Source organism: Ostrea edulis, chromosome 4, assembly GCF_947568905.1.
Source record: "Ostrea edulis chromosome 4, xbOstEdul1.1, whole genome shotgun sequence".
In the NCBI taxonomy this organism is placed as follows: domain Eukaryota; kingdom Metazoa; phylum Mollusca; class Bivalvia; order Ostreida; family Ostreidae; genus Ostrea; species Ostrea edulis.
Genome location: NC_079167.1, coordinates 4,976,210 through 4,989,971, shown reverse-complemented (window position 1 = coordinate 4,989,971; position 13,762 = coordinate 4,976,210). Strand labels below are relative to the sequence as shown.

General features: G+C 35.3%; 1 protein-coding gene across 5 annotated transcripts; it reads left to right on the top strand.

Annotated features, from left to right (window-relative positions):
• The first annotated feature begins 4,405 nt into the window (after positions 1–4,405).
• LOC125670211 (histone acetyltransferase KAT6B-like) lies at positions 4,406–11,944 on the top strand. Of its 5 annotated transcripts, none has more exons than XM_048905257.2 (8): positions 4,406–5,110; positions 8,796–8,952; positions 9,574–9,686; positions 9,814–9,895; positions 10,146–10,238; positions 10,325–10,391; positions 10,473–10,626; positions 11,236–11,944. In XM_048905257.2, exons 1-8 carry the CDS (start codon positions 4,550–4,552, stop codon positions 11,374–11,376), a joined length of 1,368 nt encoding a protein of 455 aa, XP_048761214.1. In that variant the 5' UTR covers positions 4,406–4,549; the 3' UTR covers positions 11,377–11,944. The 5 variants fall into 5 exon arrangements, with proteins under 5 accessions (XP_048761214.1, XP_056017708.1, XP_048761213.1 ...); XM_056161733.1 differs by having other exon boundaries at positions 4,426–5,110; positions 10,476–10,626; XM_048905256.2 differs by having other exon boundaries at positions 4,426–5,110; positions 10,476–10,626; positions 11,226–11,944.
• Positions 11,945–13,762: the final 1,818 nt, after the last annotated feature.

The window sequence follows — 13,762 nt, the reverse complement described above, 5'->3', positions numbered from 1 at the left end:
TTTTTTCATGTCTAGGTCATATCTTTCACATAGTGAGGCCTAGTACTATCAAATCTCATCACCTGATGTAGTTTGGGGGCAAAGTGTGTCGTGACCTAAATTATATGTCATTGTGGCCTCCTTTGGCAATGTTATGGGCCTAAATTTTATAGCCCTTCACTGGCAATGGTGACCTCTTCATATGAGTGAAAAATTCTCGAGAGGGACGTTAAACAATACACAACCAACCAATTATATCTTGCACAGCTCAGGACCTTCAAACTTGATCAGTTGATGCATCTTTGAGGGGGAGGGGGGGGTGGTGGTTGTCATAACTCAAAAGTAGGTCACTGGGTCCTCATTTAAGAATTATATGGTTATACATTATCAAATCGGGGTCATGGTTTTGAAAGGTAATTTCTGTATATTTCTTTTCAAACTTTCCGATCTTGGTGTAACCTCATCCAAACCTGTAAGATATGAATCTACATTTTAAAGTGGCATGGACACGATTTGAGCTAAAAAAAAAAAAAAAAAAAAAGATTCAACCCCCCATTTTTAATGTTTAGAATGCTTAACTAAGGTATTTTTAATGGTCAGCTAAATTTTTATGTCAGTTGTCGAGATACATGGGAGATACAGAGCTCACAATTCTTTGCAATGTAAACAAGGCTTGTACCATGTTTTTGTTTACATATGGGCTAAATATACTAGTAAACGTTCGTTTAATGCAGATTTTTCAATTTACAACTCAATTCTGAACATAATTAAATGGTTTCTAGTGTTACATCTCATTTGTTTTAAACATGCTATTTTCTATATAAAGCAATCTATATACATGTATGTAAACAAAAACATGGCACGAGCCTTGTTTACATAACAAAGAATTGCGAGTGCCGTATCTCACTTGTAATTCAAAAACTGATATTCAAATTTTGGTTGACCATTAGAAATACTGCAGAGAAACACTGTAAACAATAAAGATGGAAAACTAAAAATTTCAGCTCAATCGTGTCCATGCCCCTTTGAATACTCTCATTATTTTTAACTCCATTTTATTTAGCCATTTTGTAAGAAGTTTAATTGATATATTTCAATTTTATTTTAAAAATCCTTTGGAAATGAACAATACATTATTTTTTGTTAAGAAAAGCAAGTGTTGTAATATAAGAATCCCCCCCCCCCCCTCTCATCCGCACAAATGAATCCATTCAGAATTGTTTCAGCTGTAATTTACCAGTAAATTCACGTTATTTTATAACCTTGTAAAACACAAAGGTTTCGAATTCGCAAAAGTTGTTCCTTATACATTCTGAATTGCTGTGCTGCAAGACTTCTTTACAGTCAGTATCCTCACATATCATGTATACATCAACCTGGTCCCGATCTTGGGTTTGGTTGAAATTAAGGGACTGGTTCATGATATTTGAAAATTTTTAATTTTTGATGTTAAACATTAAAATTGTAACTCATCTAATGTTGACAGCCAAAATTTTAACCTTCTGAATACAAGAATAAAAGCAATATTTTAGCCATAACTCTATGGGGCACCAAATTAACATAAACTCAAATAATTGAAGATATCTTCAATTATTTGAAGATATCATCAATTCATTTGATGCGCGCAACAATTTGATTTAAGATCTCTTCAAATAATTAATGGTATCCTCAATTCTGAATTATTGCGAGCATTAATTGAATTGATGATATCATTAATTCTTCAGCTGAATTGATGCGCGCTTTAATTGAATTAATGATCTCTTCATATGAATTAATGATATTAACAATTGAATTGATGCGCACTACAATTCAATATGAAGAGAGCAATAATTGATGTAATGCGCGCATTAAATCAATTGATGAGAGCAATAATTGAATTGATGCGCACATTAATTCATTTGATGAGAGCAATAATTGATTTAATGCACGCATTAATTCAATTATTGCTCTCTTCAATTGAATTAATGATATCTTTAATTCAGTTGAAGAGAGCAATAATTCTTTTAGAGAGAGCAACTATGTAATTAAAGATATCTTAAATTCAACATATCCACAATTGAATTAATGATCTCCTTAATTGAATTGTTGCTCTCTTTAAAAGAATTGATGCGCGTATTAATTCCCTATACAAAGGCATTGTAAATAATTAAAGATATCTTCAATTGAATTAAAGAGCTCATCAAATTATTTATACCGAGCTCTAAATTAATTACTGCGAGCAATATTTCTACGAAATTGATGCTCTCATCAATTGAATTGAAGAGAGCAATAATTGAGTTAATGCGTGCATTAAATCAATTATTGCTCTCATTAATTCAATTGATGCGTGCATTAATTCAATTGAAGAGAGCAATAATTGATTTAATGTGCACATTAATTGAATTAAAGAGAGCAATAATTGAATTGATGATATCTTCAAATAATTGAAGATATCTTCAGTTATTTGAGTTTGAGTTTATATGGCGCTCCATATTACTCTGTGTTATGTAAACAAAGACTCTAGTCTTTTACGTAAACAAACAAACCAGTAGAATATTAATTTTGTAATATAAAGCATCTCAATTTTGCATAGTCACAAAGTTCGACTTTTAGATGACATATTTTACCTAAAGAATGCTTGAAATATGATAGATATAATAAACTTAGATTGATATCCATTTCTTTTGAAAATTTCGTAAACAATAACATATCGCAATCTTTGTTTACAAAACAAATAATTAACTTTATAAAATGAGCTTCTGTGATCATGTATAACCTTAATCATTTTGTGAAACCTTTTAAACACATTTGACCATTAAAAGTCGAAAACAAGATTTTGGGGGAAATCGTGAATCAGTCCCTTGATTCGGGCTACAAACCAAATTGGCAACGTAAACTTGCATGTAAAACTATTTTCCTGTAGCACATTTTCAGGTGCGTGGGCTTTGTGATTCTTACCCCCCCCCCCTTTTTGTTGTTGTTGATATATCAATCTAATTAAAATCTTATCCTTTGATCCGCTCACGTATATCGCTACCTAAAGATCAGATCCTTGTGTAGCGATATACGTGAGCGGATCAAAGGATCTAATTCTAATTAGATTGTTAATATATATCAATTAAAAGAATAAAATTTGCCTGAAGAGCCGTAAAGCGAAAGTCCTAGCAGGAAGTGATCGTTGATTATTATGTGATAATTTTTTATTCTTTAAATTATTTAACAACTGTGCTGATTTCTTTATTCATTTTTTTGACATTATATCCATATCTATATCTTGAAACATTCAGGATTTTCTTTGGAAACGTTTTTTAAAAAAAAAATTCTTCACGGGTTATAGATTGAAAATTAGGGTTGTCATGTTTTATGGTTTTTAAAAAACAAAATATGACATATGTAAATGCCAGGTATTGAGAACTTGGGATAAAACAATACTGTTTGTATATATCTTTGAAAGAATATGTATAGCCTATAGGTAAAATTTTCCAGTCTCTCTTCGTCTAGACTAAATGTGAAGGGATTTATGTCTGTACTTGTTAATTTGTGATATTCATCTGTTGGTCTCAATCCAATGTGATTTAAAAAAAACCCACAATATTTTCATTCATATGCCTGGCTACGGATAGATCTAGATTGGTTTGGCCTTCTGGGGTGTCTATACTTACCGGAACATATATTTAAGCGGAAGGAATATCAAGAAATTAACAGGGTGCAATTTGCCTTGAAGGCAATATATAAAAAATAGACTCTTTCAATTTTGGAGATATATATATATATATATATATATATATATATATATATATATATATGTGTGTGTATTATATTAATCACCGCGATGAAAAATTCTACTAATGAATTCATCAAACTTTAATCTTTTTTTATTATTTATTATATCATTAATCATTTGATTTTTGTCAGTTTTCAGTAATTATACATATATATTTACTCAAACAGACATACTAAGAAGCTGTAAATATTAAAATATGATGAAGTATCGTATCGAAATATTTTTGTTAACATTAAATCTTTAGATCCACCCCACGGAATTTTCGCAGATATGTTCCCTCGGTCGCTCCTGTTGTGTGCCATGTCTAATTATTAAAATGTTAATTAACATAGATATGAAATGTTTGTAAGCTATATAATATGTTCAGAAGTTATATAATTTATGGATTTGCGAGAATATTTGAGCTGGCTATCGCAGTTACACGCTCCCAGAGAGCGCTGACGTTGTCACGTCGGTACGCGGGGCACTAGGAGGGAAGATTTCAAACCAGAATTTATTTTTTTAACTAATACAGTGGAACTTATGGTATTTTGGACAAATTCGTTCATTTAAAAAACCTTATATTCAATTTTCAAATACATCTAAGTATTTCACCATGTTTACTTTTAATATTGATAACATAGCACGAATCGATAGATCCTCTGTCGATACTCCAACCGATCCCATGATGCCTCTGTTGAACAAAATGAGGCATGCGCAATCCACCAAAACATTGAAATCTATCGTTCCCGGACCTTTCCCCAGCCGCATAATATAAAGCTTGTTTTAACATTCGTCGCATGTTTGGATTTAAAATTAATCAAACTGATGGCTAGCCAGAAATGCAAAGAGAGCATATTACAAATAATTGACCAACTCCGACAACGGAAAGCACGACCAGATATTGTGCGAATATGTCACATGGCAGCCCGCAAGCATGGAATGAAATGGCAAGAGACGGAGTCACATTTGGAAAAATTAGTAGAGTCGGGAACAGTTGTTAAAGTGGATTATAAAGGGAACGTGAGCTACAGAAACACGACTAAATGGAAGAAAACCCATTCGTGGAAAAAAATTGTTCATTCCGATCTTGTGTGTAAAAATATCATTTCAGCGGTTCGAGAAATTGCGCAAAATTCTCTAGACAGAGGCGCATCTGTGAAAGAGGTGGATCGGTGGCTTAATACTAACACGCCAGAGCCACACCTAGAGCGCAATCAGATCCGCGCCGCTTTGGATAAAGAAGTGGAGAATGGACATCTTAAAAAGCTTCCCAATGGAAACTATATCAGTAGCGAAAGTAGTAACCCGGAAAAGAAAATCGCTGAAAAACCCTCCACCTCTGTTACAAGCCCTGGTAAACGAGGCCGTCCACCCTCGAAACGCAAGGTAAGCATGCAAATATTCCCCGTTTACCTGTCTGCTAAAAATAAAGGCCAGGAAAAGGTATCATTATATGCACGTATAATTTAAAGAATACATTTATTGGTAAAATTGTTAAAAGTTGTTGTTAATTATATTGAAACTTTTCAGATGTAGCTGAAATAGCAAGTTATTGTTAGAGGATTCTTTCAATGTTTCTAACTTTCTGTTAAACTCTTCTTTTTTTCCCATTTGTAATCAACAACTCTCTTTAATTTGACTGATAGAGTAAATACGACAACTCTTGGAGACTGTTGTTAAAGTCATCCAGAAATCAAATTGTATATTCACTTCGAACGTCGAAAAGCTTGAGTTTATATTACATCTTTGTGCAGCTACTTATTATCAATTTGAAATAAATCATATATAATAAAGGAGATATTTTTGAAAACTTGCCAATGAAGTAGAGAACTGCCTAGTAGCGGGGATCTGAACGGATACAGCTATATTTTTATTTTCTACAAATTGGAACGCGTCCGCAATATATTACCTATACGTGTTTGGTAATATATCAGACTTTTTGTGGTAGGTTATAAAGCATTTCCACATGAATTCTAATTATATTCATTTGGACTGAATTTTTCATAATGAAGGTACTCTGTCTTCAGCAGAAGACCGTTTCCTATTGTCATTTTTAATTTGTCTTTTATCACTTATGGTCAGTTTCTCAGTTAACGTGCCCATGATCGATTATGATTTTCTATGAACTCAGGGATGATGTATCTTGTGAATAAGCTGTCTGTAGACTTATTTTCTTCCTTGCAAAATATACTTTTGGTTCCGATTTTCCGACCGTATGACGATTTTTTTTTAAAAAAAATTTGTCCGAACGATTAAAAAAAAAAAAAGGTTTCAAATAAAGTCTCCAAATTCATCAGATTTTCTTATCATTATCATAACCTTCAAGGAGAGTAAAAGACCCAGAGCAACTATGGATATGAAATTCAAAGGGATTCGATTAGCCTAACATGGTTGCATGCCTACCCGCGTAATCTACGTTCACGCGTTGAGTTTTCAGTTCGAACGAGACTTTAATGAACGTTTTAGGTATGCTTCGACGTAGATGTTCGGAATGATTTTAAATATAATTTTAGATGTTGAGGCGACAATGCATAGTCACGGGTGTACGTACCTCCTTAGTTTTGGGCAGGAAAAGTTGCGCTGTAAATCGTAGGTTTTCACATCGCTAAGATCTGTAGCTCACTGCTCTATCTCGCGGTTTATTTTCTTTTCAGTGAGCTACAGTTCTACGGGTAGATTTTTATAAAAGGTATAGCATTATCCGTTCATTTGAAGTTTTTCGTTTAAGAATGATATCATGTAGGCCTACTGCGTAATGCTGATATTCTCTTCTTCAATTGTTTGTTGGTCTGATTTGAATTCGTGTGTCGTCCTGACAAACCAACTCAGAACTGTTAAACCTAAAATTGCACCAATGGTTGTTAATTGAAAGGTGCAATTCACCGAAATTCAACTAAAAGAAAGTAAAATTCATCGATGCGATAAGTCAAAAACATCCGACAAACTTCGGCAGATTCCGGTACCCTACATCTAACTATAAAATTGGCCGAGATGATCCGAGTGAAGTCAAAGAAAGACAATTCATGAATGATGACGTCATTTGTAATAGGCTTGGAGGTTATAAAACTTTTTTGAGCATGTTTTCATACTCATACTCGAACTCCGTGCTCTAAATCGTACTCATACTCAAAAGTCATTTATAGACTCATTCTCATACTCAAATGGAGTAGGCCTACATGCTCAATATTTTTCGAGTATGCTTCGGAGCTTGCTCAGAGTTGTACTCAAAACAAACATGGCTGAGTTTTCAAGAGTATGAATACGGTAAAAGTTTTATAACCTCCAGGCCTGAACATAGAGCTTATAAACTCCAGGCCGGGAGTATATATACAGCGACGATATTTCGCACGTTTCCGTACTGATACCCACCCAAGATAATGTTTAAAATAAATATCGTCTCTCTACACAGGCGTATACTGTCACAGCTTATAGGCCCTAACGGGACTGTACACAGTGTGTATATACTCCTGTTATTGGCATCACTATGCTATTAAGTTTGGTCATTCTCTAGCTTCATAAATTATATTTTCACAATGACACCCCTCACATTTTTTCTGATCAATCCCCCCCCCCCAAAAAAAAACCCCCCTTTTCCCGGAAATACTTCCCTTTGGGGAGTTTATATACATGATTTTTTAAACATCATTTTTCTATATATAGACCTACATCTGGTATTGATATCGCGACGTAACACCAGATGTATACACAGATGACATTTCAAACATTTTCATACTGACACCCACCCAATAAAATCTTTGAAACATCGTCTCTCTCTCTCTATATATACTCCTGGTATTGACAACGCGTTGCTAATAACCGGAGTATATATATATAGAGAGACGATGTCTTCTGAATGACACTTTTATTTATAGTGATAACCGTTAAAGAATGTTTGTAATAACAATATATACAAGTTTTGCTCATATTTAATTTTTAACACTAATATAGTTAAATATTGAAACTTTTAAACGTTGAATAGATGTTACGTTAAAAAGCGTAAAAAAGTATTAGCATCGCGATGCTAATTATAATATAAACAGGATTATGCCCTTAGATTTAAATTCGAATATTTACAGCATGCAGCAATGACTTTTTTCCCGTCGTCAGACAAAGTGCATGATGCATTTTTGCAGCTCCAAAGTGTTTTAGTTAGTAATAATTGAGGATTTTCAACACTACATGGGGTACTTTGAGAGAACCTTAATCGGTTGTTACAGAAGTAGTTTAAAACATGGCAAGTTAACATTGAAATGGAAGAAGTCACGTTACTCCACTAAGTTCTGGAACCTGTATGAACGCGATCGATCTTCCCTGCAAGAAGGAAATTACAAGAAAAAATATATATGCTATATTACAGTATCTCCACTTTCTTCAGGGGTAGAAAACGGAAGCAATTTTGCCATCTTAAGGGCTTGGAAGATAATATTGAAACTTTGAATATTATGTTAAATGAGTTGATAAACGTAAACAGAATTAATCAATAAATGGTGTGGGTTTTTCCCTCCTCCATGATTCGATGAATGTAGATACATTGTCGTATAGATCTATGAGATGTCTATTCTATGACTTGTCTCATATACGAGTTATCGTACCGATGAATTGGTGTATTTATGACCCCCCCCCCCCCCCCCCGATGAATTGTCATAGACCGTTCTACGTCCTATTCCAATCACTATTATGGAGACATCATCAGCTGTGCCACAATTTTTAATGGTGATGCTCAAGACCATAGCAAAATGTTTTATATTGCCTTATTGAAATTTTTTCGGAACTGAACAAAGTATTAAGGATTTTTTTTCTTTACGACTAAGGTTTCGTCTCCAGTTGTGATGGCAAATTTTGGTTATGTGTACCTTGCATATAATATATTCTATTTGTAAATATTGTATATATTGTACCTCATGTACCATAATATGGTGTGAGTGAATAGAGTAAACTGAAACTGAACTGTTATACATGTATACTAAAGAATTACGGAGAAAGAGCACATGTTGATTGTTCGTCGGAATGATGTAGTTCACAGCAGTCAATGTGTTTACATAGCTTTAGTAGTTTTCACACAACATTTTAGAAGTTCAAGAAAACTCATGGACCTGATTTTGAGACACTGTCGTTTGGAAAGCGTTCCATGGAGGACTCGTCATGTGATTACTGTTTGCAGACCGAACCAATTATTCGCAAAGAGTTCAAAGAAGGAATTTTAGTCTGCCAGGACTGCAACGCCAAAGGTATATAACATCGATCGAGTTTTTAATTGTAAGTGATTACATAAATTGTGTATACCAAGAGTTCGTGGAAAGGTTATTTGTTCTTGGAGAGGTTATTTTCGTGTACGAAAAGTTCGTGTTGGGGTTTTATTCCAAGCGTTCATGTGAAGATTGGTTGGTTAAATATTGTTTAAGGGCGCTCAAGCATTTTTCACTCATGGAGACGTCACCATTGCCGGTGAAGGGCTGCAAAATTTATGCCTATGCTCCGCACTTAACGGCCTTTGAGCAGGGAAGGATCTTTATCGTGCCACACCTGCTGTGACGCGGGTCCTCGGTTTTTGCGGTCTCATTCGAAGGACCGCCCCAATTAGTCGCCTCTCACGACAAGCAAGGTGTACTGAGGACCTATTCTAACCCGGATCCCCACGGGATTTTGCTTTTGAAGTAATCTTTGTGCAAAATTTGTAAAGTTTGCCTTTCGCGCTAATAGTTATTTATAGTATCAGGTTTGAAATATTGTTTTGATGAAGCACAGCCCATCGTCAAGCTTTGTACTGATTAATGATATTTGCAAACCAGATTGAGTCCAACTTATTATTAGAAAATAAACGTACAGCTTATGATTTACTATGTTGCCAGCTCACCCGTCATGTATGGGATACAACTCTATCCTCGCTAAGCGCGCTCTCCAATCCCCATGGCAGTGCATCGACTGCAAGACTTGCACCGTTTGTCTGGACTCCGGCGACCCCGTAAGTAACAAACTACGAGAAATGCTTTTCTTCTTCAGTTTTCCCCTTTTTGTAACTTGAGAAATACGTCTCATAAAACTGATACTGTTTTTATTATTGAAGTATAATTGTAATTACCGGTACACAGGATATGATGCTATTTTGTGACGCCTGTGACAAGGGATATCACATGAACTGTCACGAACCAGCCATAGAAGAAAAACCACAAGGTAAAATACTCAACTATACATGTACTTAAAATCCAAGTATATATACATGTGTGTGACCGGTCAACAGGGGATGCTTACTCCTCCTAGGCACCTGATCCCACCTCTGGTGTGTCCAGGGGTCCGTGTTTGCCCAACTATCTATTTTGTATTGCTTATAGGAGTTATGAGATTGATCACTGTTCGTTATCTTCACCTTGCATGAAGAACATGTGACATCTTTAACAAGTTTGATCATTGCTTTTATTTACAGGTAAATGGGAGTGTCAGACTTGCCAAGAGACGGGTGCAGTGCGTGCCTCCATGGAAGTTGATGAAGTCAATGATATCGCAGACGACAGTCGAGGTGTGTGAACATTAAGATATAAAATGTTAATTTTTTTCTATATTTGTTATCAACATCTAAAGAAGAAAAAAATATCTCTATTTCAGACGAAAACAACACATCTTGCTTACCCACTCCGTACGAGTCTGCAGCATCTTCCGATGATGACAATCGGTGAGGATGCTGAAATCTTTTTGAAAGAAAAGTATTTAGGCATGTCGAACACGGTATTTATAGTCTTGTTCTTTCTGATAGCAGGGTCGAGGTTAAGAGAAGATCCGAAGAAGGGTCGCCATCTGATCAGAAGAAGGTGTACTACCCTGACGCATCCAAGTGGGGAGTTGATGATGTTGCAAGATTCTTTATAAACCTTGGATACAAGGATCAGGCAGAAGCTCTCCAGGAGCAGGTATGGTTTAAGCATGTCTTTCGCTATGAAAAATTTCATGAATGGAATTCAGTTTGGAAATATGATGTTTGTGTTATCAGCAATGCCAATGTGAATCTTTTTTACTGATCAATGGGCAAAGACATAGAAAAACAATATGAATGACATCTTGTGCGTTGAAAAGGACACGTTTTATATTTTTAAAATACTTCACGACTTATAAGTAGCGATTAACTTTTGATACAGTGGCGGGTCTAGATGGAGATTATGGGGTTTGCAACTCCACCACCACTTTGGTTGAATGTTTTCAACAAAAATAGTCAAATTTTGCTATTTTGAGGTCTTTGCCACTCCTCCCCTGGAGGACTTTTAAGTTTAACTTTAAGTTGTACCATTGAAAGTCCACATTACTGTGTTGGTTATAATTGCAGCATGAATATTCACGGATAGATAACCTTTTACTAAAGAAACTGTAAACCTCATTTTGTATACATCAAGAATTTAAATGTACATACCCACCCCCGGGAGGGAGGGGTGGCGAAGGGGATAGGAGAGGGGAAGATACACACTGTAGTCGCAACCCTTAGAATTTTTTTTGGATTTGCCACTGTGATCTGAAGATTTTTTTAGGAGATCGATGGGCAGTCTCTATTATTGATGAAGAGGAGCGATGTATTGATTGGATTGTCAATCAGGCTGGGCCCCGCCCTCAAAATGTATCAACACGTTATGAAACTGCAGCTGGTGGGTGTAGACACCGTGTCCAACTGACTGAAATACGTCTTTGATGAAGATGAATGTGATACAGTACTTTAAGTTGTACCATTGAAAATCCACCTTACTGTGTTGGCTATAATTTGCAGCATGAATATTCACGGATAGATAACGTTTTACTAAAGAAACTAAACCTCATTTTGCATACATCAAGAATTTAAATGTACATCCATTTTGCATCTCAGGTTTTTCTGTATTTATTTACGTTATTGTCATCTAATGAAGCGGTTCGAAATCCCATGCATTTTTTGTTTTGTTTAGCTTTTATCATTTCTATGCAGACTTAACATGTTGGATGAAATCCGTATCATCAGTTATTATAGTCTTTTCATTCCAGTCTAATTGTAATCTGAATCGTGTTGAAATTGAAATCTTGTATTGCTAGAACAAATGGAAATGTAATGTACATGTTGGTCTATTTATTATTGCTATTGTCTATGAAGTTGCCTTTTTGCATCAAATGTAATGATTTAAAAATAGTATGAATAGATTACTGTACAGTGTTGAGTTATAAAAAGCTGCTTTGACTAGTTTACTAATAAAAACTATTCTGGCTTTTAATAAACGACCAGTTGTTGCAAAGTTTTAGATCCCCAGATGTCGTTGGAACCCATCATCATTTTACCTAAGAGTCGCGACCTTAAATGATCTTTGATCACAAATTCCATGGCAGGTTTGGGGACTGGTCGTTATGGAAGGCTCGCGTCACGATAGCATTTGAGGGAACTGGTCCTATGGAAGGTTTGTGACTATAATATATTTGGAGTTTATCAATAAAATATGTTTTGATAGAAGGTTTGTGTCACGACAGCATGTAAAAGTTTCTGGACATCTGGAAACCTCGTGTCACGATAACGTGTAAAGGTTTGGACATCTGGAAACCTCGTGTCACGATAACGTGTAAAGGTTTTTGGACATCTGGAAACCTCGTGTCACGATAACGTGTAAAGGTTTGGAATTGGTCCTTTGGAAGGCAGGTGTCACATCAGCATGTAGAGGTTTGTATTGGGAACAGGTCTTGTCCTATAAAGAATACAAAACTGAGAGTAGGGCACACGCGGACCCGCAGGAAAAACCTGACGTTGGATCAAGTGCCTAGGAGAAGCATCCCCAATTGACCGGTCACATCCGCAGCGAGCCCTATATCTTAACCAGGTAACGAAGTTATCTGTAGTCAAAATCAGATGAAAAGAACGGCATGAAACACGTCAGATGGCATTGGACCAAATCACATATTGTAATTGCAAATTACATGTAGATCGTTACACCGACCATAGATTAAGAATATGCAAAATGCTGAGATTTAACGACTGTCGAAACTCCAGTAACATCAACTCATTTGTCAATATCTTGCCTCCATTGAAAAAAAAGATCATACGCAGAACACAGTACAAAATGGAAGAGTGTTTCTAAGGTCTCCTTATTTTGTGTACATTGAACAACTCTGGTTTACCTTATAAACCTTGCCCTACACCAGAATAAGATCACAAAAGGTCTAAACCCTGATATTAACACAACAAAGTTACTAGTAATTCCCTTTTGAGAAAGCACCACATTTCTCTTCTGATTCATTGATAAGATAAAGAAAATGTGCAGCAACTTTCTCTCTTCATTGAAAAGCTATTTAAAGTTGTTGTTTCTTTTGCATGAAGGAGATGTAAAACTTATACGGTACCAATTTTGATGCACCAGATGCGCATTTCGACAAATAATGTCTCTTCAGTGATGTTTCCCCCAATCGCCCCCTATGGTCATCCTTGACCTGCGTTATTTTCTATATATAAAAAGAGTTCAGTATTTTAATTTTTTCCCACAAAATGGAAAAAATTCCACCAATTTCCCATTGTGAATTGGACAGAACTTCGGGCCATGAGAAGGTACCGGGGTGTTTTTCTTATTGTATGTCCTATGCACATATTTTTTTTTAAAATGATCGAATTAGAAATCTAGAACTGGTATATGTGAGGGAAGAAGGTGCAATCTGATAGGTAACACTCGATGTTATGCAACAGACACACCAAATCAGTCTAATGATAGGTTATATATTTGCAAGCGCACGAATTTTATCTAAAACTATTGGAAACTAAACATGACTATTAGATAACAAACAATACAAAACCAGACATTAGGCTTTGAAAGATTGATGGGAGCTCCTAAAACGTTCTGATGCAGTTTTATTACGGTACTTCTTTAAATGTCAAAAGTTGAAAAATGAGCTTTAACAAGTAGACATCACAGAAAACGATATCTGAATATTTAGTTTATAAGACGAAATAGACAAATGAGCACAAATTCGCACACAAGCAAAAGGTTTTTCTGGGTTAAAAGAAATGCTAGATAAATAGCATGATCGATGAAATCTTCAAAGATGATAAAACGAGAA